We start from the raw sequence: 22965 nt of genomic DNA on the forward strand, positions 1-22965 counted from the left end.
AAGATGTCTGCCAATTGTTCCAGCACGATATTGAAAGCAGCAGAAAATTCATGTTTGTACGGAGGAAGGAGCTCCAGCACAGCCAAGTGAGAAATCAGATGCTGCATCAGCACTGCATCCTGTCTGTTGCTCCATACATAAGATGAAAGGAAGACTGTCAACTAATGTGGAGGTTAAGTCCCCGAGTCCCTGTCCAATTTGACTAAGATCCACCATGCGCATTAGGGAGTTTATTTTTTCCAAAGATGTGATTTTCATATGACTTTGCTTACGCCCGAGTCTCAGTGATGTAAAAAGATATACATGCCAAACTACAAAAAGATTGGATAATATTTAGGGGTTGCACACATTGATCACTTTTATCAAAGCAAAGTCTGTGGGCTTCACTTGATTAAAAAAAATAAATAAAAAAAAAATCATATAAAACAATGCTGGATGAAGAAAGTCCCGTTCAAGGCTTTCTAGAAGAACAAAGAGTAAAAATGGTTAAAATACATCCAAAATGTCCTAAGAGTCATCCAAGAGAAGACTGCAAAGCGTTAGTACAACTCTCACTCTGGTACCTAGGAAGTTGGTCTAAAAACGACTTCAGTTTCAGGATCCCAGGGGCACTGCATCAAGCAAGATGGAAGGCAAAGGCAATATATGCACTTAAATTGTCCTCCTCACTAAACAGTTGAATATTTCTCAATGACAATAGGAAGGAATTAAACGGGTTGCATTTTGTCAGCCTTGTATATGTTCGCTTTTGGTATGAAGCAATTTTAAGTCGATGGGCTCCAAAGAATGATTTGGATATGCTACAGCTTTTGAGCACTTACCCAGATGCAGACGTCAAAAAATGTGCTCTCACAGTTGCTAAGAGACACCTTTGGTATCTGTCAGAAACCAAACGTAGGAAAAGTAATTGAATTTCGATTTTTTCTTCAAGGGGTGTGCTGCCAAATATTAAACTGATGGTACCAGAGGGTGCATGTAAAAGGTAGGATGCTTCCTCCTTCGGCTCCCACACACACCAGGCTACCCACAGTTCCCAGCACTCTTACAGTGGCTTCTCAGGTCGGTAATGGGCAGGAAAGGTGGGGGGAGAGGGCCACCAGAGCACCAATCAACACAAGGAGGGGGAAATCAGCCACGTGTTTTAACCATTTGGACAGAGTCAGAAAGGCCCCCCTCATCCAAGATGGTGCCGCCCCAGACCACAGGCTCACATGTGGCCTCACAGCGATCTGCCACACAGCACTCACTCCATATGAGAACCAGGCAGTGCAACAGATCCCCCCCCTGCAGAGTCACAAATGGCTCAGTCCATTCAGCATGGCACTCTCCTGACTCACAACGCTCCTATATCAGCCGAGATATGGAGGCTTACATTAAGGACCTACCGACCAGTCATGACTTTGAAGTCTGTGTGCAAAGGCTTGAGCACCCATACAAAAAAAGCTGCACAGAGATGTCACAACTGGGATGGAAGAAGTTGAGCACAGGTAGAAGACACTCTAAACTCACACGAACATACCACGCAGATCCAACAAATAATGTACCACCTAGATGACCAGGAAAACAGGGCCAGACAATATACAGTACGCATACCTGGCCTCCCTGAAACAGTGGAAACCAAAAGATGGAGCTCCCACAGTTTCCACCATGTTTAACCACTTCAGTACAGTGCAGTTACACCCCCTTCCTGACCAGACCAATTTTCAGCTTTCAGCGCTCTCACAGTTTGAATGACAATTACTCAGTCATCCAACACTGTATCCATATGAAACTTGCGTCCTTTTTTCCCCACACAAATAGAGCTTTCTTTTAGTGGTATTTAATCACTAGTGGGTTTTTTTTTTTTTGTGCTATAAATAAAATAAAACGTACATTTTGTGAAAAAAATGCCTTTGTTTCTGTCATAATTTTTTGCTAATTAGTAATTTTTCTTCATAAGTTTTGGCCAAAATGTATACTGCTACATATCTTTGGTAAAAATAACCCACATTAGTGTATATTATTTGGTCTTTGTGAAAGTTGGAGTCTACAAACTATGGTGCCAATCACTGAAAATTGATCACTTCTGATCAGGCCTTCAGTACATCAGGTGCATCTCATTTCTTGAGACACTAACAAGTCAGGAAAGTACAAATACCCCCCAAATGACCCCTTTTTACAAAGTAGACATTCCAAGGTATTAAGTAAGTAGCATGGTGAGTTTTTTTAAGTTGTCCTTTTTTCCCACAATTCTTTGCAAAATGAAGATTTTTTTTTTATTATTTTTATTTTTTTTTTTTTACAAAATTGTCATATTATCAGGTTATTTCTCACACACAGCATATGCATACAACAAATTACACCCCAAAATACATTCTGCTACTCTTCCCGAGTATGGCGATACCACATGTGTGAGACTTTTACACAGCCTGGCCACATACAGAGCAACATTGATGTAGTACCTTCAGACGTTCTACGAGCAAAAATGACGCATCTCATTTCTCAACCACCTATTCAATTTTTGAAGGCCCTGGAGTACCAGGAAAATGGAATTTCCCATAAAATGACCCCATTTTGGAAAGCAAACACCCCTAACGTATAATCTGTGAGGCATATTGAGTCTTTTGAATGGTTAATTTTTTTCCAGAAGTTTTTGGAATATGTGGAAAAAAATTAAAACCCATTTTTCTTTTACACAAAATTTATAAGATATTTCTAACACATAGCATGTATATAGCAAAAATGACACCCCAAAATACATTCTGCTACTCCTCCCGAGTATGGTGATACCACATGTGTAGGACTTTTACACAGCCTGGCCACATAGAGAGGCCGAACATTGAAGTAGTATGTTCAGGTGTTCTAGGAGCATAAATGACACATCTCATTTCATTCCTACCCATCACACTTTTGAAGGTCCTGGACCACCAGGACAGTGAAATTACCCACAAAATGACCCCATTTTGGAAAGCAAACACCCCAACGTGTATTCTATGAGACATGGGCTGCAAATAGGTACTCGGGTACCTTGATGGCCTGGTGACAGGTACTCTGATGGGCCGTGACAGGTACTCTGATGGGCCGTGACAGGTACTCTGATGGGCCGTGACAGGTACTCTGATGGGCCGTGACAGGTACTCTGATGGGCCGTGACAGGTACTCGGGTACTCTGATGGGCCGTGACAGGTACTCGGGTACTCTGATGGGCCGTGACAGGTACTCTGATGGGCCGTGACAGGTACTCTGATGGGCCGTGACAGGTACTCTGATGGGCCGTGACAGGTACTCTGATGGGCCGTGACAGGTACTCTGATGGGCCGTGACAGGTACTCGGGTACTCTGATGGGCCGTGACAGGTACTCGGGTACTCTGATGGGCCGTGACAGGTACTCGGGTACTCTGATGGGCCGTGACAGGTACTCGGGTACTCTGATGGGCCGTGACAGGTACTCGGGTACTCTGATGGGCCGTGACAGGTACTCGGGTACTCTGATGGGCCGTGACAGGTACTCGGGTACTCTGATGGGCCGTGACAGGTACTCGGGTACTCTGATGGGCCGTGACAGGTACTCGGGTACTCTGATGGGCCGTGATTGACCGGTACTCGGGTACTCTGATGGGCCGTGATTGACCGGTACTATGAGGGGTCGTGACAGGTCCTCTTTATTGGGGGGGGGGGGGCAAATCAGTGTGTGTTAGTGTACACTGTAGGCGGTAACGAGATGTTACCGCAATCTCCTCCTCACACACGATTGGTGTGTGAGGAGGAGAACCCGGTAACATCTTGTTACCGCGGTTTGTTTACATTTTAGTGATCGGCTGTGAAAGGATCACAGCCGATCACGTGGGTAAACAGCCGGCCAATGGCCGTTTACCAGCGTCGGTGACGAGCAGTGTTCCCGGGGAACACGCCGCCACCGACGCGCAGCGCGCTCACGATCACGCGCATGCGCCGTGCACAGTGGGGGTGTGACCATCTGTGATCGGCCGTGATGAAGTCATAACCAATGGCTGTTCACCCCCTTAGGTGGCGAGCGGTGACTCTGACACGCCGCCACCGAAGAAACAGGGATGCGTGCGCATTCCCTGTTTAAACGGGAGGCTGTCATATGACGGCCTCCCGCCGCAATAGGTGCGCCGCCTGGCCGTCATTTGACAGCCGGCGGTCAGCATCAAGTTAATGAATGGCTCCAAAAAGCTAAAGTCACTCTCCTGGAACTCGATCGTATACATAGAGCCTTGGCCCCTAAGAACCTGAACGCGCAACACCCTAGAGATGTTATCTGCAGAGTGCACGTTTATGCGGTTAAAGCTGACATCATGCAAGCAGCTCACATGCAGGAAGCCATATATTTTATTCAAAACACAGGTCTCTTTACTCCCAGACCTGTCCAAGCTGACCGTGGACATGCACCGGGCTCTGAAACCACAAACTGGCGCTCTACAAGCAAAGCAAATTAAATATTGATGGGGCTTCCCGTTTTATCTGTTTGCATCGCACGATGGGCAAAGCATTAACACTCCACACCCTGGGAGACCTTCCAAACTTCCTCAACTACATGCAGCCACCCCAGGCCTTCCCATCGCTAAAAAGGCTGGCAACAGCAATCCAAGAAAAATAAACACTCCAGATCTGAAGCCTCCAAATCTGCTGGATGAGCCATTACCTTGTGCATGCTGACTAATATGCGGACTTATTTTCTTTACAGGTTCCAGACCTGTGAAGCCTCCCTTGTTTCTAGTCATGTTGGGACACTAATACCCACCTTTTTCTCCCTCAAACAGGTTTGTTCTCATGATAAGACTTCCCCCTTGTTGGATATTGCTATCCCATTCCCAACTTAGACACTCTCCCCCCCCCCCCCCAACCCTTACCATAATGCATAGATATATATATAGTGCTGGTAAATGGGCCCTAAATATCACAATGTTTTTACTGCATGTTACCAGATGTCACCTAAAACTTTTTGTTATCCCTCCTTCATACAACCCTCAGGGCTCCGAGATGTAATGTTTTTTGTTAAAACGTCTATTGTTGCCTGGTGTGTGCGGGCCCCTCTGTACACTGACTGCGACACCTCCTTTTAGGGTTTTCTTCTATTCGCCCTGGTCATTGAACACCTGGCCCAAGCCATCACAACAAACCCCAACATAAACAGCATACAGACCCCCTCTTCCCATTCAAACTCTCTTTGTATGCGGACGATCTCCTATATGCGACCCAACAACGCATAAGCATTCCCTCCATAGGTTTAGTCTGTTTAGCAACCACAAACTAAACATCTCCAAGACTGTGGCCCTAACCTCTCTAACGCAATCTGTTCTCTCCGCCCTTAAGACCAACTTTTCATTTCAATGGCAATCTAAAGCAATTTCATATCTAGGCACTGCTATCTCGGCACATATACCAGATGTATACATACTGAATTTTAGCCCACCGCTAACAATAACACTTCTGTCCGCCTTTTCCGCACTCTCCGCTTCACGGCCATTCGCTTTGTTAGGAGTGGGAACCATCCCAGATTGAAACATAAGCTCTTATGCTCTCCCACAACTAATGGTGGGTTAAGCTTACCAGACTTCGAGCTTTACCATACATCCGCAGTTGTCTCCCATGTTCTGGAGTGGTTCCCCTGCCCGTTGACCAAAGCCTCCACCGCTGTGGAACAAGACATGTCTCCAGTCAACCTTCAAGCCCCGTTATGGGGCTACGATTGGGCCCACAAACCCCTCCCAACCTTACCCCCTCTTACGAGAGATGCTTTACAAATTTGGTACCACAGAAGAGAGTGTTACTCACTGTCCACCAAACTCAGCCCACTCACCCCTCTATTTGACAACGTGGCCCTACCAGAGGGCAGGACAGCCCCAACCATAGATACTGTAACATCGGGGGTTGTTATAGCTTAAGGGTAGAGCTTACCAATGAGCTGAGTCCACACTAGATATGCCGTTTTAAGGGCTGGTAGGCCCACTTTTATTAAAGAAAGAAAATGTCCGATAGAAGAGTTGCCCACACAGGGGTTTCAGCTTTCCACAGCAACAATGTAAGTAAAAACGAATAATACCAAGCCACCTGGCTTTTTAGCAGCACTGCTGCTCAGACTTATGCTTCAGCCCTCTCAGCTCTATAACAGAGTTCCTGTAGACCCAGTACCTCAGCACTCTTTTCCAGGTTCCTTTTTCAGCCCACAAGCTTGGACCCTCTGTCTGCTCTGACAGACATGCACACTTCTCCCTTGCTTGCCTGGATTCCTCGGGAGGGTGGAGCCCAGAACCATGGTCAGTTGTCTACAAATAGCCCAGTACACACCTGACCAGTCAGTATGCTGGTGGATCTCAAAACCTGAACCCAGGGCTTGGGATTTGATCCCACCCGGATCCCTATGAAATCCCCAGGCTCCAGATCCCAAAACAGATTTTAGCAAACAATGAGGGAACTGAAAAGTCAGTTGCCTCCCAAATAAGCAAATAAACTGCAGCCCTCAACCTGCCTGGTTAAGAATCCTCTGTCCAAACACTGGTGGGGTACCTCACTACCACAATACTTACAATAGATTCACTTGGCCCACAGCAAAATATTATGTCAGTAGTACCCATGGAACTTTTGCGACAAACCATACCATCACAACCTCCAACATAACGTGGTTGACACAACTTCACCTGTCCTCCCACATGACTCACAACAAAACCACAGACCCCTGACGGGCTTCGAACAGCTATGCTCACTCCTGGAAGTACCTTGAAACACTCCATCAGCGATTTACAGACTGATCCTTGATCATACTCCTAGTACTCTACCCAAGTACACTAAGGCCTGGTCAGAGGAGCTTGGGATAGAAATATCAGAAGAGGACTGGCATAAGGCCTAAAGCCTTTTAATTCACTCATACATCGTCTATCTCCAGCTATACTCAGGAAAAAAAAAAAAAAAAAAAAAAAAAAACTACAAGCTGGTATCCAGGTGGTTTTGAGTGCCAAAAACATCAAGTCGTGTTTCCATCAGCTACAAACATCTGCTGGCGATATCATTCAGAGAAAGATACCTACAATCATATCTGGTGGGAATGCACAGATCTTTCAAATCTGCACTGAAATATATGATAAAAAGTTAACGCTTTCCCCCTCCATTGCCCTTCTTTCTTTACTTCCAGGCTCAATTAAATCCCAGAAGACCATCCTCTTGAAATTTTTTCTCAGTGCAGGTCGACAACTAATTCTCAGACACTGGAAAACTACCTCCCCCCTATCCCTCATAGATCAAATGATATCATGCTTATGGAAGAGATGCAAACCAAAACCTTGGATAAATGTGAAATTTTCCACTACCTGGAGTATCTGGAGGTATTACACCACATCCGAGAAATTGAAGCATAGACTCTCGGGGACAATAACCTCCTGAGACCCTAACCACAATAACCCCACCCTCACCCCCCAGATTTGAAAAACTCCTTTGACCGAAGCTCACTGTTTCCCCACCCCCTCTTCCCCCCTCCACCTTACCTATACACCAATTTCTCTTTTTTTACGACTCGCCTTCTTCTTTCCCGTTTTCCTTTTTCTTATCTAAACCTCCACTTCGGTTGCACACCTTATTATAGAATCACCAGTATTCTAGTGCTCTACCCTGATTATAGGTGCTATTCAATGCCACGCTGATTTAAAATGTACACCGACATCACTGTACCAGAAGTGCCAGACGATTAGCTTAAGTAAACAAGTTCCATCAGCCCAAGGACACAGCATGTTCCCAATGGGGTGTCTGGGCCCGACAGGAATCACACTTTAACTGCTACATGTATAATGCTTTGAACCATACAGTATTGAATACTCATGTATAAAACCTATAATGCAATGCAACTTCTGTAAAATCAAGCCTGTCAAACCAGAGTGCCCTCTGATTTGCACCTGGCCACATCCTTGTTTGTGATAAAAAAAAAAAATATATATTATTGAAGCTAAATTGAGGGTACCAATAATTTTGTCCAGTCCATTTTTGCAGTGTTGCGTGAAAATGTGTCAGATTTGGGTTTTTGGTTGCTCATACCAATACAAACAAAAGAAATAAAACAGAGAATGCCTTAACATTTGTCATTGGAACAATTTTCTGGGCGAAGTGGGGCATTAGATAACAGAAATGCAAGGCGCCAATATCTTTGGCCATGACTGTAGGTATGAAACATTCTGATGGTGCAAAATACCTGAAAAGCTTAGATCTTGTTGCATGTGCCATTGTAAACTGTAAAATAAGTGAAAGGTTCAATGGAAAAAAAATAAATAAAAAAAAAGATAAAATAGTGAATAAAATTAGCTGAATAATACAAATACCTACTTTTCTTATGATGTAGCCAAAGGCAGTCTTCCACTTTTATCTTCCACATTAGTTCTGACAAACACATTTGTTCAGATTTGGGAGAATTAATCAACAGTTTCACATTTTTCAAAAAGCGGCATTTGTTATGGATGGAACCCCATAATGTTTCCGGTACCACTCTATGTAAACATTCCCTTACAAAAGAATACACTTGCCAGACACTGTTATACTTCTCAAGAAAAAACAACACCTCGGATTCATTAGCAGATCTTGTAGTTTGTTTTTCACTTTTAGTGGCAACATCCACAAGGTTGTGCAATGAAGATACGACTGTGTCAGTTCTTTTAAAGTCCATGTTTAAGGTACTGCATGGTTTCATTTCACTTGGCTGATAATTTTTATTGTTTAATAAGGTATTGCCATATCTATCAACTTTCAACCCTTTTTCTGTTACATTACAACATTTCTTTAAGAGCGCCACGTAAGGACATTTTTTATGATTTTGTATTAATTCTTGAAAAATGCGTCTCATTTGCCAGTAACGATTTGGAAGTTTCTTACTATCCATGCGTTGAAAATGGCATTCTGTATGGGAGTTCTCTATGAATGGGCTGGCTCTCAGGAATACAGTTTTAATCAGAGTCAGACTTCCTTTGGCGCTTCCTTCAAGTGTGTTGAGTAAAAAAGTTTTTAAAAAACCTTCCTTTGAAATGTGCCTTGAATACAAGAGCTTTCCAAAATCAATGTAAATATTGTTGCCTTTATCTGGCATTGTAGACGCTAATGAGTGTGAGGTAGGACAATCTTGTGGCAAATCATGGTTACGTAAAAGAAAAGCATTACCAGCAGTATTTGTTTCAAGGATGTTGCGTTTCAAGATATTCTGCTTTTCCGAGAATGAGGTTAGTGACAAATGGTACATGTCTTCAACTTTAGGAACAGGAGGATTAACCGCTTCCATTGTAAAATCAAAACTACATTTGTTCAATGGCAGTGCTGTCCTGCATTTCTTACATGGAATACTACATACATCCAAATCTGAAAATCTTTTATTACACTTTGTTTTGGTGGAAGATGCACCAACATTTCTTGGATGGCTCAGCTCTAAACTATTAAGTTCTGGGATTCCAGTTATGGCCCAATTAATGGAGGGAAAAGTCTCTTTTAATTTTAGTGGTGTGCGCTTCATCCAGCTCTGTGCTTTGAAAGAACATATTTTAGAAGATTTTGTGCTTTTCTGAGTGAACTGAAATAAAATATTTCTTCTGTAAAGTGATGAACTCTGTTTAAACCAAGCAGGTAAAACAGTCTCTGTCCTTGATAGACTGTACACTGGTACACCACTAATTTGATAGCAACATGTGGGTGGCACAATCATAAACAAGGAACAGTTTTCAAGTAAGTGCATCATTACACTGTCCCCTACTCTACCAAGAAGGGTTTCCCAGAGAACACTGGCACTAACAGTAGCTGTCGTTGAATTAGGATAAAAACTACAAATATTTGGTGCAATTATGACCTGTAGCGAGTTATTTTCATCAGCCAAGCCATAACCAAAAGCTAGAACGTTCTTTTTCTTCTTTTCACAGATACGTTGGATCACTCTGGCAACAACTTCTTCTTGATTTGAGGTCTAAACAAAAAAAAAAAAAAGGAATAAATTATTTTACATATAAAAGGATTATATTCTTTAGAAATTATCTACATACTAATTTAGGCTACTTTCACACGCGAGAGGTGGGGGGGGGGGCTGGGCGTCAGCGGTAAAGCGCTGCAAGTTTTAGCGGTGCTTTACCGCTGTTATAGCAGCACACTTTTAACCACTTAACAACCGACCCATAGCCGAATGACGGCTACAGAGTGGTTGTTTAACTCTGGGAGGCCGTCATATGACGTCCTCCCAGAATACCGCTCTTGCGTGCCCCCTGGGGCACGCACTCGAGAGCATCCGTGACCGCCGGGTTGCTCCGTCAAATGACGGAGTGATCACTTGTAAACAATCCTCCCTCCCCCTCTCTGTACAGATCAGTACAGCGGAGGGGGAAGAGATTGGTGTCAGCAGCGCTGTGGGCTGCATCTGCAGTGCCCACATCGCTGCTCACCAAAATTTAACCCCTCAATTCCCAGCCAATACTCTGCAGTAAAATTCCAGCCAATACTCTGCAATACCCTGCCATAAATTGCCATACTTGGAGATACCCTGCAATACCCAGCCATAGACATCCCCCCCACCTCCCTCCGGTGCTTCTACCGACTCGCCAATACGATCAAAGCCAGAATCTTTTTATTTTTTTTATTTCAGGCTTTCCAGCCTAGAGGTGAGATGTGGGGTCTTATTGACCCCCTATCTCACTGTAAAGAGGACCTGTCATGCCATATTCCTATTACAAGGGATGTTTACATTCCTTGTAATAGGAATAAAAGGGATCAAAAAATTTATTTTTGGTGAAAAAAAAAAATGTCAAACTAAAATAAAGTAAAATGAACAATAAAAAAAAAAAAATTTTTTTAAAGCGCCCCTGTCCCCATGTGCTCGCATGCAGAAGTGAACGCATACGTATATGAAAACGGTGTTCAAACCACACATGTGAGGTATCGCTGCGAACACGAGAGCACTAATTCTAGCCCTAGACCTCCTCTGTAACTCAAAACATATAACCAGTAAAAAAAATAAAAATTAAAGCGTCGCCTATGGGTATTTTTAAGTAGCGACGTTTGGCGCCATTCCACGAGCATGTGCAAATTTGAAGAGTGACAGGTTAGGTATCTATTTACTCAGCGTAACTTCATCTTTCACATTATGCATAAATTGGGCTAACTTTACTGTGGTTTTTTTTTTTTTTTTTAAGCACAAAACTGTTTTTTTTCCAAAAAAAAGCATTCGAAAAATTCCTGCGCAGATACCATGCGAGATAAAAAGCAACGACCACCATTGTATTCTCCAGGGTATTTGCTAAAAAAACATATATAATGTTTTGGGATTCTATGTAATTTTCTAGCAAATAAATTATGATTTTTACATGTAGGAGAGAAATGTCAGAATTGTCCTGGGTGCTCCAGAACGCCTGATGGCGCTCCCTGCATGTTGGGCCTCTGTATGTGGCCACACTGTAAAAGTCTCACACATGTGATATCGCCGTACTCGGGAGTAATAGCAGAATGTGTTTTGGGGTGTAATTTGTGGTATGCATATGCTGTGTGTGAGAAATAAACTGGTAATATGACAATTTTGTGAAAAAAATAAAAAAGTAAAAAAAATCTTGGATTTTGCAAAGAATTGTGGGAAAAAATGACAACTTCAAAAAACTCATCATGCCTCTTACTAAATACATCGGAATGTCTTCTTTCCAAAAAGGGGTCATTTGGGGGGTATTTGTACTTTTCTGGCATGTTAGGGTCTCAAGAATTGAAATAGGTCGTCAGTACTTCAGGTGTGATCAATATTCAGATACTGGCACCATAGCTTGTGGACTCTAATTTTCACAAAGACCAAATAATATCCACCAATTTGTACATATTTTTACCAAAGATATGTAGTAGTATAAATTTTGGCCAAAATTTATGAAGAAAAAATTACTAATCTGCTAAATTTTATAACAGAAACGAAGAAAAATTCATTTATTTTTTTTTTTTACAGAATTTTCGGTATTTTTTCTTTTATAGCACAAAAAATAAAAAACCCAGCGGTGATTAAATACCACCAAAAGAAAGCTCTATTTGTGTGAAAAAAAGGACAAAAATTTCATATAGGTCCAGTGTTGCATGACTGAGTAATTGTCATTCAAAATGTGAGAGCACCAAAAGCTGAAAATTGGTCTGGTTATTAAGGGTGTTTAAGTGCCCAGTGGTCAAGTGGTTAAACCCCCACTAGCGGCGGAGGAAAGGGTTAGAAGCGCTTTGCAGGCACTTCGGCAGCACTGCCCATTTTTTTCAGAGGCAGGTGCTTACAGGACTTTTTTTCCCATCCTGCAAGCTGACCTCCCCAGTGTGAAAGCACTTAGGCTTCCAAAATGGCGCCAGTTTGGAAAAGCGCCCCAGTGTGAAAGGGGTCTAATGGAAAGAACAGTTTGGTTTTCTGGAAAGCATTCACTAATGCTTTCTTAACTTGATTTGGTATCTGATTATGGCCAACACAATTTTAGGACTCTTGCATAGATTGTTACTATATGGCAATAATCATCAGGTAAATCAAGTTAACCCATTTCTGTGATTATTCTTTGAATCGCATAGACAGAATGCCAAGTTACACTAATGCATGACTCAAGTAGAGCAGCACAGTGGTGTAGTGGTTAGCACTCTCACCTAGCAGTAAAAATGGTCGCTGGTTTGAATCCCAACCTCGACCCTACCTGCCTGGAGTTTGCATGTTCTCCCTGTGCCTGCGTGGGTTTAGGTTAATTGGCTTCTGTCCCAAATTGGCCCTAGTATATGAATGGTGGGCTTGGCTTGTGGGCTCCTTGAGGGTAGGGACCAATGTGAGTGTGCAATGTACAGGGATAGGGACAATTGTAGACACTCAATCAGGTTGAACTGGATGGACTGGTGTCTTTATTCAACCTTACTATGTAACTATATACAGCATGTCTGTAGGATTGTCTACTATCTGACAGTTTACAACCAGGAGCCCATAATGTAACGTAACAGTGGGATAGAATGGCACATTAAAGTAGTCCATATGCAAAAGAAACATCAGCAGCAATTAACAATATACAATTTGAGAAGGGAACTTGCCGTGTTTGGACTAAAATCTGTGATTAACTGGGCAAGCCCTAAAGAAAATTAAAGTAGACATATAGTTAAAAATGTGAGAAAATTTTTAACCACTTAAGGACCGACTCACGCCAATGTACATCGGTAGAATGGCACGGCTGGGCACAAGCACGTACCTGTACGTTGCTTTTTAAGTGCCCAGTCGTGGGTCGGGAGCGCGCTCCCGCCCCAGTCCTGTACTCCATGACCATGGCCGCAGGACCAGTGGACCCGATCGCTCCTGGAGTCCCGCGATTGGGTGGCAGAGCTGAAGAATGAGGAGAGGTCTGTGTAAACAAACCTCTCCCCATGCTTCCCTGTGTGGATGTCACTGATCGTCTCTTCCCTTTTATAGGGAAGGACGATCAGTGACATCACATGCCAGGCCACGACCCCTACAGTAAAGCCATTAGAAAGCCGTTTGCTTCAAAGTGCATGTGCCGATGATGTTGACACATGCAGATGCAGGGGATATCTCCTAAACCATGCAGGTTTAGGGGAAATCCAGGGCAAGCCTTATTATAAGCTCACCTGTAGCAAAAAGCGGATTGTAAGGGTTTACAACCACTTTAACCCCTGCTTTAACCATAATATTGTTACCAGATAAGCCCTTATAGCAGGGGTCAGCAACCTTTTTCCACTTAAAGCGGCGTTCCACCCATATAAAAGTCAGCAGCTACAAAAAGTGTAGCTGCTGACTTTTATTAATCAGTGACTCACCTGTCCGATGGTCCAGCAATGTGGGCGTACGAAGCCCCGCTCCTCTCCCCCTCCCCTCTGCGGCTCCGACATTGTCACTGTGGGCGCCCAGCTGTGGTTTCACAGGTGGGCACGCACTGCGAATGCTCACTGTGACTGACCAGGCAATCATCTGGGACCTGTGACATGTCTCAGATGATTCCCGAGAGGGAGGAGGGAGAGAACTTCTGGCGCCGCGGTGCCCCGGGAGGAAGTGAGAGCTGGATCCCTCTAAATAGAAGGTATTCCCCCCCCCCCCCCCCCCCCGAAACCAAAAAAATAATATGACGTGCCAAATGTGGCATGTCAAAGGTCACCTTCACTTAAAGCGGAAGTTCCATTTTGGGTGGAACTCAGCTTTAAGGGCCGGATTCAATGTATGTGAAAGCATGGAGGGCCGCAATCACCTGCTAATAAAAGATAACAAAAATACTAACAGTAATAATAACAGTACAGGTTTAACTCACCCAAGGGTTTCTAACGCCAGCCCTGCTAGGCAGCATGGTCTGGAGATGGGATTTCTTTCCCCAGGGAAAATGGAGGTTCCTGCCCTTAGGGGAGATAGGGGCCCCATCCCCAGGCAAGAAGGGATCCCTAATAGGGTCCCCCCCATTACAGTGTTCTCTGTAACCCTATAGCAGTGTCCTCTATCCCATGCCACCCCCCACTGTAGGTTCCTCTGTCCTCTGCAACCCCCCCCCCGCCGTTGCAACTTACTCTGTCCCCTGCACCCCCCCCCCACTGTAGGTTCTTCTGTCCCCTGAACACTACGGGGGTGCAGGGGACAGAGGAACCTACAGTGGGGGGTGGCATGGTATAGAGGACACTGCTATAGGGGTACAGAGAACACTGTAATGGGGGGGACCCTATTAGGGATCCCTTCTCGCCTGGGGACGGGGCCCCTATCTCCCCTAAGGGCAGGAACCTAATTTTCCCTGGGGAAAGAAACCCCATCTCCAGACCATGCTTCCTAGCAGGGCTGGCGTTAGAAACCCTTGGGTGAGTTAAACTTGTACTGTTATTATTACTGTTAGTATTTTTGTTATCTTTTATTAGCAGGTGATTGCGGCCCTCCATGCATTCACATACATTGAATCCGGCCCTTAAAGCCGAGTTCCACCCAAAAATGGAACTTCCGCTTTAAGTGAAGGTGATCCCCTGACATGCCACATTTGGCATGTCATATTATTATTATTATTTTACCCACACCGCAACTGTAGTGTCCTATGTCCCCTGCAACAGCAAAGTTGCATGACAAGTCACACAAGTGTGAATTGAGCCTTAGACTCCCAATGTCTCCAGTGCAGCTGATCAAGCATAGATCTTGCTTAATTATCTGCATCCCCAGTCACAGTGGCCACTGAATAAGTTAACTGAAAAGAAGTGACAAAATTCTTCTCATGTTTTGCAATAATAACCATTCATAAATGCGTGACTTAACCAGTTCCTAACCGACTCAGATATAGTGCGGCAGAATATCTTGAGGGTGCAGATCAGCTGGGAAAGAAGATGGCCAAAAAGTTAGAGAGGTTTTTAAACTAGGCGATATGGGGGGGGGGGGGGGGGGGGTCCAGAGGTAAACATAGTCAGCGGGGAACATATTGCAGAGGGTAGTTTTGGGGCATTAGTGGTAGGTTGACCAAAGCACATAAACCCAAGGTAAGTATAGTAGCAAGTCCTAGTTGCAGTCCCGTAACACCCAATAAGAGGATAATATGCGACCGCTCTAAACTACGTGGCGTGTTCACCAATGCCAGGGGCCTGGCAGACAAGATGGGTCAACTAAAGATTCCGTTGTACAAGGAGGATTTGGATTTTGTGGGAATTTCAGAGACCTGGTTCAACAGCTCTCATGATTGGCTGGCAAACATTCAAGGGTATACCCTTTATTGCAAGGATAGAGAGGTTAAAAAAAAGGGGGAGGGGTATGCCTATATATCAAGAATAATGTACAAGTGAATGTTAGAGATGACATCACTAAGGGAGCTAGGGAGGAGGTGGCATCCTTATGGGTAGAGTGCCAAAAGGGATGAAGCTAAGGGTAAAATACTGGGAGTATGCTATAGGCCCCCTAACCTGAGGTAGGAAGGGGAGACAGATCTCCTATCACAATTTGTATTAGTAACAAGGATGGGAACTATCCAGACACAGACTGGGCAGAGGGAACCATGCATTCATCTAAGGCTCGCCAGTTCCTAAATGTCTTGCAGGACAATTTTATGGGTCATATGGTAGACGCACCAACTAGAAATAAAGCGTTACTGGAGCTACTGATTACCAACAATACAGACCTGATCACGGATGTGGAAATACGTGGTAATTTAGGTAACAGCGATCACAAGTCAATTGGCTTCAGTATAAATCACACAAATAGGAAACATATTTCCTATTTGGAAACATCGGGCGGCACAGTGGTGTAGTGGCTAGCACTCTCACCTAGCAGTAAGAAGGGTCGCTGGTTCGAATCCCAACCACGACACTGCCTGCCTGGAGTTTGCATGTTCTCCCTGTGCCTGCGTGGGTTTCCTCCGGGTACTCCGGTTTCCTCCCACAAACCAAAGACATGCAGGTAGGTTAATTGGCGTCTGTCCAAAATTGGCCCTAGTGTATGAATGGGGACCTTGGATTGTGGGTAGGGACCCATGTGAGTGTGTAAAGTACAGGGATAGGGACAATTGTAGACACTCAGGTTGAACTAGATGGACTGGTGTCTTTATTCAACCTTACTAACTATGAAACTATGAAACTATGAAACTATAAGGGGAATACAAAGACACTGAATTTCAAAAGAGCCAACTTCCATAAACTACAAACCTTGCTAGAAGGCATAAAATCTTCAGTAACCAAAACTGCAGTGTTGATCCTAAGGACACGTCCCTAGAAGCACCTCCATGGTTAACAGAGGACAGAATTAAAATTAGACTTGGGAAACTTAACATTAATAAAATCATGGGGACCATGTGGCTTGCACCCGAGGGTACTTAAGGAATTCAGTCAAGTAATTGCCAGACCACTGTTCCTAATTTTTACTGACAGTCTACTGAATGGAATGCTACCAGCTGATTGGAGAAAAGCCAATGTAGCACCAATGTTTAAAAAGGGCCCAAAATACATCCCTGGGAATTACAAACCAGTTAGGCTAATATCAATATGTATGTAAACTCTTGGAGGGGATGATAAGGGACTACATACAAGCTTTTAGTAATGAGAATGGTATCATTAGCAGTAATCAGCATGGATTTATGAAGAATAGTTCTTACCAAACCAATCTATTAACCTTCTACGAGGAGGTGAGTTGCCATCTAGATAAAGGAAGGCCTGTAGACGTGGTGTATCTGGATTTTGCAAAAGCATTCGACACAGTTCATTTACTGTACAAAATAAGGTGCGTTGGCATGGACCATAGGGTGAGACATGGATTGAAAACTGGTTACAAGGGAGAGAGCTCAGAGGGTGGTTATAAATGAGGGGTACTCAGAATGGTCAGGGGTGGGTAGTGGGGTCCCCCAGGGTTCTGTGCTGAGATCAATGGTATTTTTATTCATTCACAAACGACCTGGAGGATGGGTTAAACAGTTCAATCTCTGTATTTGCGAACGACACCAAGCTAAGCAGGGCAACTTCTCTGCAGGATGTGAAAAGCTTGCAAAAAGATCTTAAATGAATGGGGTGGGCAACTACATGGCAAATGAGGCTCAATGTAGAAAAATGTAAAATAATGTATTTGGGTTGCAAAAATATAAATGCAATCTATACACTGGGGGGGGGGAGAGAACCTCTGAGTGTATGTATGAGAGTAAGCTGTCCAGTCCTGGGTACCAGTCCTCAGGAAGAATGTACTGGAAATGGAGCGAGTACAAAGAAGAGCAACAAAGCTAATAAAGGGTCTGGAGGATATTAGTAATGAGGAAACGTTGTGAGAACTGAACTCATTCTCTCTGGAGAAGAGACGCTTGAGAGGAGATATGATTTCAATTTACAAATACCATACTGGTGACCCCACAATAGGGATAAAACTTTTTCGCAAAAAAGTAGTTTAACTTGACTTGTGGCCACTCATTAAACTTAGAAGAAAAGAGGTTTAACCTTAAACTACATAGAGGGGTTCTTTACTATAAGAGCGGCAAGGATGTGGAATTCCCTTCTACGGGTGGTGGTCTCAGCAGGCGGCATTGATAGTTTCAAGAAACGCTATGAGAATACTACGCAATACTGACATAATCACACACATAGGTTGGACGTGATAGACTTGTGCCTTTTTTCAACCTCACCTACTATGTAATGGCTCTCATGGCTGAAATCCCGTATGGGTACGTCCTTCCCCTAAGCGGCTGCCAGGGGGCGTACGTGTGGCTGCCACGATTCCCAGCCAGTGCTGTCAGGGCAGAGGAGACAAGTCGTTTGTTCCTACCAAGTAGGAACAACGATACGTCTCCTCACCTAGCAAGTCACATCCACATAAAGTTAGAACATGACGAGGGAACACACATTTAACCCCTTGATCGCCCCCTGGTGTTAACCCCTTACCTGCCAGTGGCATTTACACAGTAATCAATGCATTTTTATAGCACTGAACTCTGTATAAAATGTCAATGGTCCCAAAAATGTGTCAAAAGTGTCCGATCTGTCCGCTGCAATACTGCTAAAAAAATCTCAGATCACCACCATTACTAAAAAAGACCAAGTTAGACTTACCGGTAACTTGTTTTCCAGAAGTCTTTCAGGACAGCACCTGAGAGATAGCGACTCCTCCCTCCTCGTTAGGAAACACCTTCTTCCTCCAGACTTTAAAGGGAGGCGCCTCCCTACCACACCTCAGTTGTAGAAGAGAACCTCCAGCCCCGGCTGGAACACAAACACATACGTTAGTCACAGCGTAGCATAATACAATACCATAGGGCGGGATGTTTGCTGTCCTGAAAGACTTCTGGAAAACAAGTTACCGGTAAGTCTAACTTGGTCTTTCCCAAGGCGTCTTTCAGGACAGCACCTGAGAGGATAACAGAGATTTACCCCTTAGGGCGGGACAACAGCTTGCAGGACCTTTCTGCCAAATGCCTGATCGCTGGCCGAAGTGAGGTCCAGTCTATAATGTTTCACAAATGTGTGAAAACTCGACCATGTCGCCGCCTTGCAGATCTGCTCAGGGGTGGCACCAGCTCTCTCTGCCCACGTAGACGCCAGAGCCCTGGTTGAGTGTGCACAAATTCCTGCTGGAGGGGGATAATCCTGCCTGGGAATATGCCTCCGAGATAGCCAATTTCAGCCATCTAGCTAAAGTAACTTTAGAAGCTTGAAAACCCTTTTTTCTCCCTGAGAAAAGTACAAACAGTGAATCTGAACGTCTGAAGGACTCCGTCCTCTTTAGATAACTCAGCAGAGTCCTCCTGACGTCCAAAGTATGGAAAAGAGTCTCCTTATTTCCTTTGGGGTTAACACAAAAGGTTGGCAGTACTATGTCCTGTATACGGTTCTGAACTGAAGCTACCTTTGGTAAGAATTTTGCATCTGTTCTAAGAATAACTCTGTCAGGAAAAATGGAAAGATATGGTTCTTTAACTGACAGAGCATTTAGCTCACTGATCCTGCGTGCAGAGACAATGGCAATCAGAAAAACGTTTTTTAATGTGAGAAACCTAAGGGAAGCCTCCACAAGAGGCTCAAAAGGCCCCTTTGTTAGAGACTGTAGGACTAACGACAAATCCCATCTAGGAAAAACCTTAATCGGAACTGGCCTAGATCTTTTAAGGGCTCTAAAGAATCTGATCACCAGCGGATCTGAGGCCACAGATTTCTCTAAGAACACTGTCAGAGCTGCTACCTGCACCCTCAGGGTACTAACTGCCAGTCCCTTGTCTGCTCCATCTTATAAAAAACTCCAAGATGGAGACAAGGCTCCCTGGCACCTGGGCGGCTGAAAAACACCAAGTTTTATAACGCTTCCAAACCTTAGAATAGATGGCCCCCGTAACCCTTTTCCTACTTGCCAAAAGGGTAGAGATCAAACGGTTGGAAAACCCCTTGCTCCTAAGGAGCTGCCTTTCAGAAACCAGGCCGTGAGGGTCAGGCTGGCCACTCCTGAATGGTTTACTGGGCCCTGCAACAACAGATCGTGCCTGAGGGGCAGATGCCAACAAGGCTTGATTGCCAGACCTAGAACTGTCGAAAACCAGGCCCTTTTTGGCCAAAAGGGCGTGATTAGAATAACTGGCACCTTCTCCCTCTGAATTTTCCTTAAAATTAACGGGATTAACTGAAATGGGGGGAAAGTGTAGCAAAGACGAAATTCCCATGGATAAGCTAGCGCATCTGTGCCCAGCGAGCCATCGCGACTGTCCAGGGAAAAGAACTGGGGAACATGGGCGTTCACCCTTGAGGTGAACAGGTCCACCTCTGGTAAACCCCATTTTCCGGCAATCATTGCGAATACCTCCGGGTTTAGAGACCATTCCGCTTCCTGAATAGCGTTTCTGCTTAGGAAGTCCGCTAACCTGTTTAGATCCCCTTTTAGGTGGACTGCTGATAGGGATAACAAACGTCTTTCCACCCACCGAAGAATCTCCATGGCCAGTACCTGAAGCGACCTGCTTCTTGTACCCCCCTGTCTGTTTAAATAAGCCACCGCCGTGGCATTGTCTGTTAGGACCTGGACGTGATGGGACTGGAGTTCCTGAACAAACAACTCCAGAGCCAAGGCAATCGTCCATTTCGAGGACCTTATTGCCTCCTCTTTGGCCCAGGACCCCTGAGTGAAACGTGTTCCTAGATGGGCTCCCCACCCCCAGGAACTGGCGTCGGTTGTTAGTCTTTTCTCGACTGGAAAAGCCCAGACTAACCCCTCCGATAAGACATCCTGTCTTTTCCACCACCATAGGGACCTTTTTACCTGGGTTGACACTCTTACCTCTGCCTCTAGGGATGCCACTGTGTGATCCCAAGATTTGAGAAGGAAAGCCTGCAGACACCTGAAATGCATTCTTGCCCACTGGACTGCTGGCATTGTTGAAGTTAGAACCCCCAAAGCTGACATAACCTGTCTTACTGTCAGATTTTGGCTGGCCTGTAATAAAGACACTGCATCGGAAATCCTGTCCTTTTTGTCTAAGGGAAGGAAGATTTTTGATCCACCGAATTTATTAGATACCCTAAAAACCGAATCTCCAGAGATGGGTTTAGGGACGACTTTTGGAGGTTCAAAATCCACCCCAACGTCTCCAGATGGCTGCGAGCCTTGCCTAGATTGATCTGCAATTCCTCGCTGGATGGGGCGAAAAACAGCAGATCGTCTAAATAAGGAATAACTGCGATTCCCTGAAGTCGCAGCGGCGCTAAAGCTTCTGCCATTACTCTGGTAAAAATTCGGGGAGATGATGAACCACACCCCCCAACCTCACCGCCAGCCTGAGGAACTTCTGAGACTGGGGAGAGATCGGAACATGTAGGTATGCATCTTTTAAATCTACCGACGCCATAAAACATCCTGGCATCAACAGATTTCTGACTGAAAAAATTGAGTCCATTTTGAACTTCCTGTACCTTATGGACTCGTTTAACGGTTTCAGGTTGAGAATCAACCGAAATTTTCCTGTCGGTTTCCTTACTAGGAAAACATGGGAATAAAACCCCTCCTGCTGTTCTTGCAGGGGTACCTGTACTACTACACCCTGTTGCATCAGTTCCTCTAGAGAGAACTTCATGGCCAGGGCCCTTACCGGGTCCCGCGGGGTGTTGGTAATCAGGAACCTCTTTGGGGGGTTGTTGACAAACTCGAGTGAGTAACCCTGCGCGAGAGTGGTCAGGATAAACTGATTTGAAGTTATCCCTGACCACTGCGGAAGAAATTCTTGTAGTCTTCCGCCCACCCGCAGAGACAAGTCATTGCGATTTTTCGGCCTGTGTAGGAGGACGGAAGAGAATTCCGCCTCTACCCTTCGGCTTCGGGGCGGACCAACTTTTCCTTCTCCCCTGCAACTTGCTGTCCTGATCCTGAGTTTTTTGAGGTCGAAAAAGACGTTTTGGTACCTGCTTTTTCTTTTTGACCGGAAAGGATCTTTTCTTATCGGCTGTCCTGTCAAGAATATTATCGAGGTCAGGGCCGAAGAGCAAGTCCCCTGAAAAGGGTAACCCACACAGCTTATTCTTTGAAGCCGAGTCACCAGGCCAGGTTTTAAGCCATAAGGCTCTTCTTGCAGCATTAGTTAGAGCTGCTGACCTGGCTGATATCTTAATTGCCTCAGCTGAGGCATCTGCAACATAAGCCACTGCCGTAATCAGGGTAGGAAAAGAATCTAAGATTTCCTGTTTGGGGGAATCTGCAGCTATATGTGACTTTAACTGGTTAATCCAGTATTCTAAATTTCTGGCTACACACGTTGTGGCCATTGCTGGTTCTAAATTGCTCATAACTGATTGCCATGATCTCTTGAGCAAAAGATTCATGCGTTTGTCCATCGGATCTTTCAAAACTCCCATGTCCTCAAAGGACAGATCCGTGGACCTTGAAACCTGGGAAAAGGCGGCATCCAGTCTGGGCACCTTGTTCCACACTGCTGCAGGGTCCTCCTCAAAAGGAAAACGCCTTTTGTGGGCTTTGGAGAAAGAGCTTTTTCTCTGGATCCTGCCATTCTTTCCTAATGGCCTCAGAGATGACCGGATGAACTGGGAACGTTCGGCCCTTAGGCACACCCAACCCAGCATACATGCGGTCATGGAGTGATAATTCCTTTTTCTCCTCACTTAAACCAAGCGTAGCATAAATGGCTTTAAGGAGCCCATCGACCTCTTCAAGGGACAGTTTGAATTTAGAGGGGGCTACCTCAGAATCCTCCAACTCCTCTTCCGAATCTTTAACGGAAAGAGCAGTGGACTGCTTTTCCCTATCTGAAGGGTCTTCAGGCAGAGATTCCAACACCGGGATTGAGAGAGACCCCTGGGAAGACTCTGAAGCGGAAGGCTGACTAGCAGCCGGGTTTGCTAGTGAGTCACGAAAATTCTGAATCGTGGCGTATAGCTCCTTCTTTACAGAGGCCACCAGATCCTCACATACAGAGGCAGATTCCTCCTTAACTAAAGAAGTAATGCAGGGACTGCATAGGGTTTTCTTCCAATTTTCTCCCAGCTTGGCCCTGCAAGAAGGACATCTTTTCTTTGGGTCAGAGCTCTTAGCCTATGAAGAAAAAGACAAA

The 22965-nt window shown here is 44.8% G+C and overlaps 1 protein-coding gene across 3 annotated transcripts in view; it reads right to left on the bottom strand.

The window, feature by feature from the left end:
• TERT (telomerase reverse transcriptase) overlaps positions 1-22965 on the bottom strand; it is a 381041-nt gene that overhangs the window by 344721 nt on the left and 13355 nt on the right. For all 3 annotated transcript variants that reach the window (XM_077491847.1, XM_077491845.1, XM_077491846.1), the window contains exon 2: positions 8312-9926. In XM_077491847.1, the coding sequence (XP_077347973.1) occupies positions 8312-9926 (1615 nt within the window). The remainder of the gene's footprint in view (positions 1-8311; positions 9927-22965) is intronic.

The sequence above is a fragment of the Lithobates pipiens genome, unplaced genomic scaffold (assembly GCF_037356315.1).
Source record: "Lithobates pipiens isolate NorthernLeopardFrog02 unplaced genomic scaffold, aLitPip1_a1.2 Scaffold_19, whole genome shotgun sequence".
In the NCBI taxonomy this organism is placed as follows: Eukaryota; Metazoa; Chordata; class Amphibia; order Anura; family Ranidae; genus Lithobates; species Lithobates pipiens.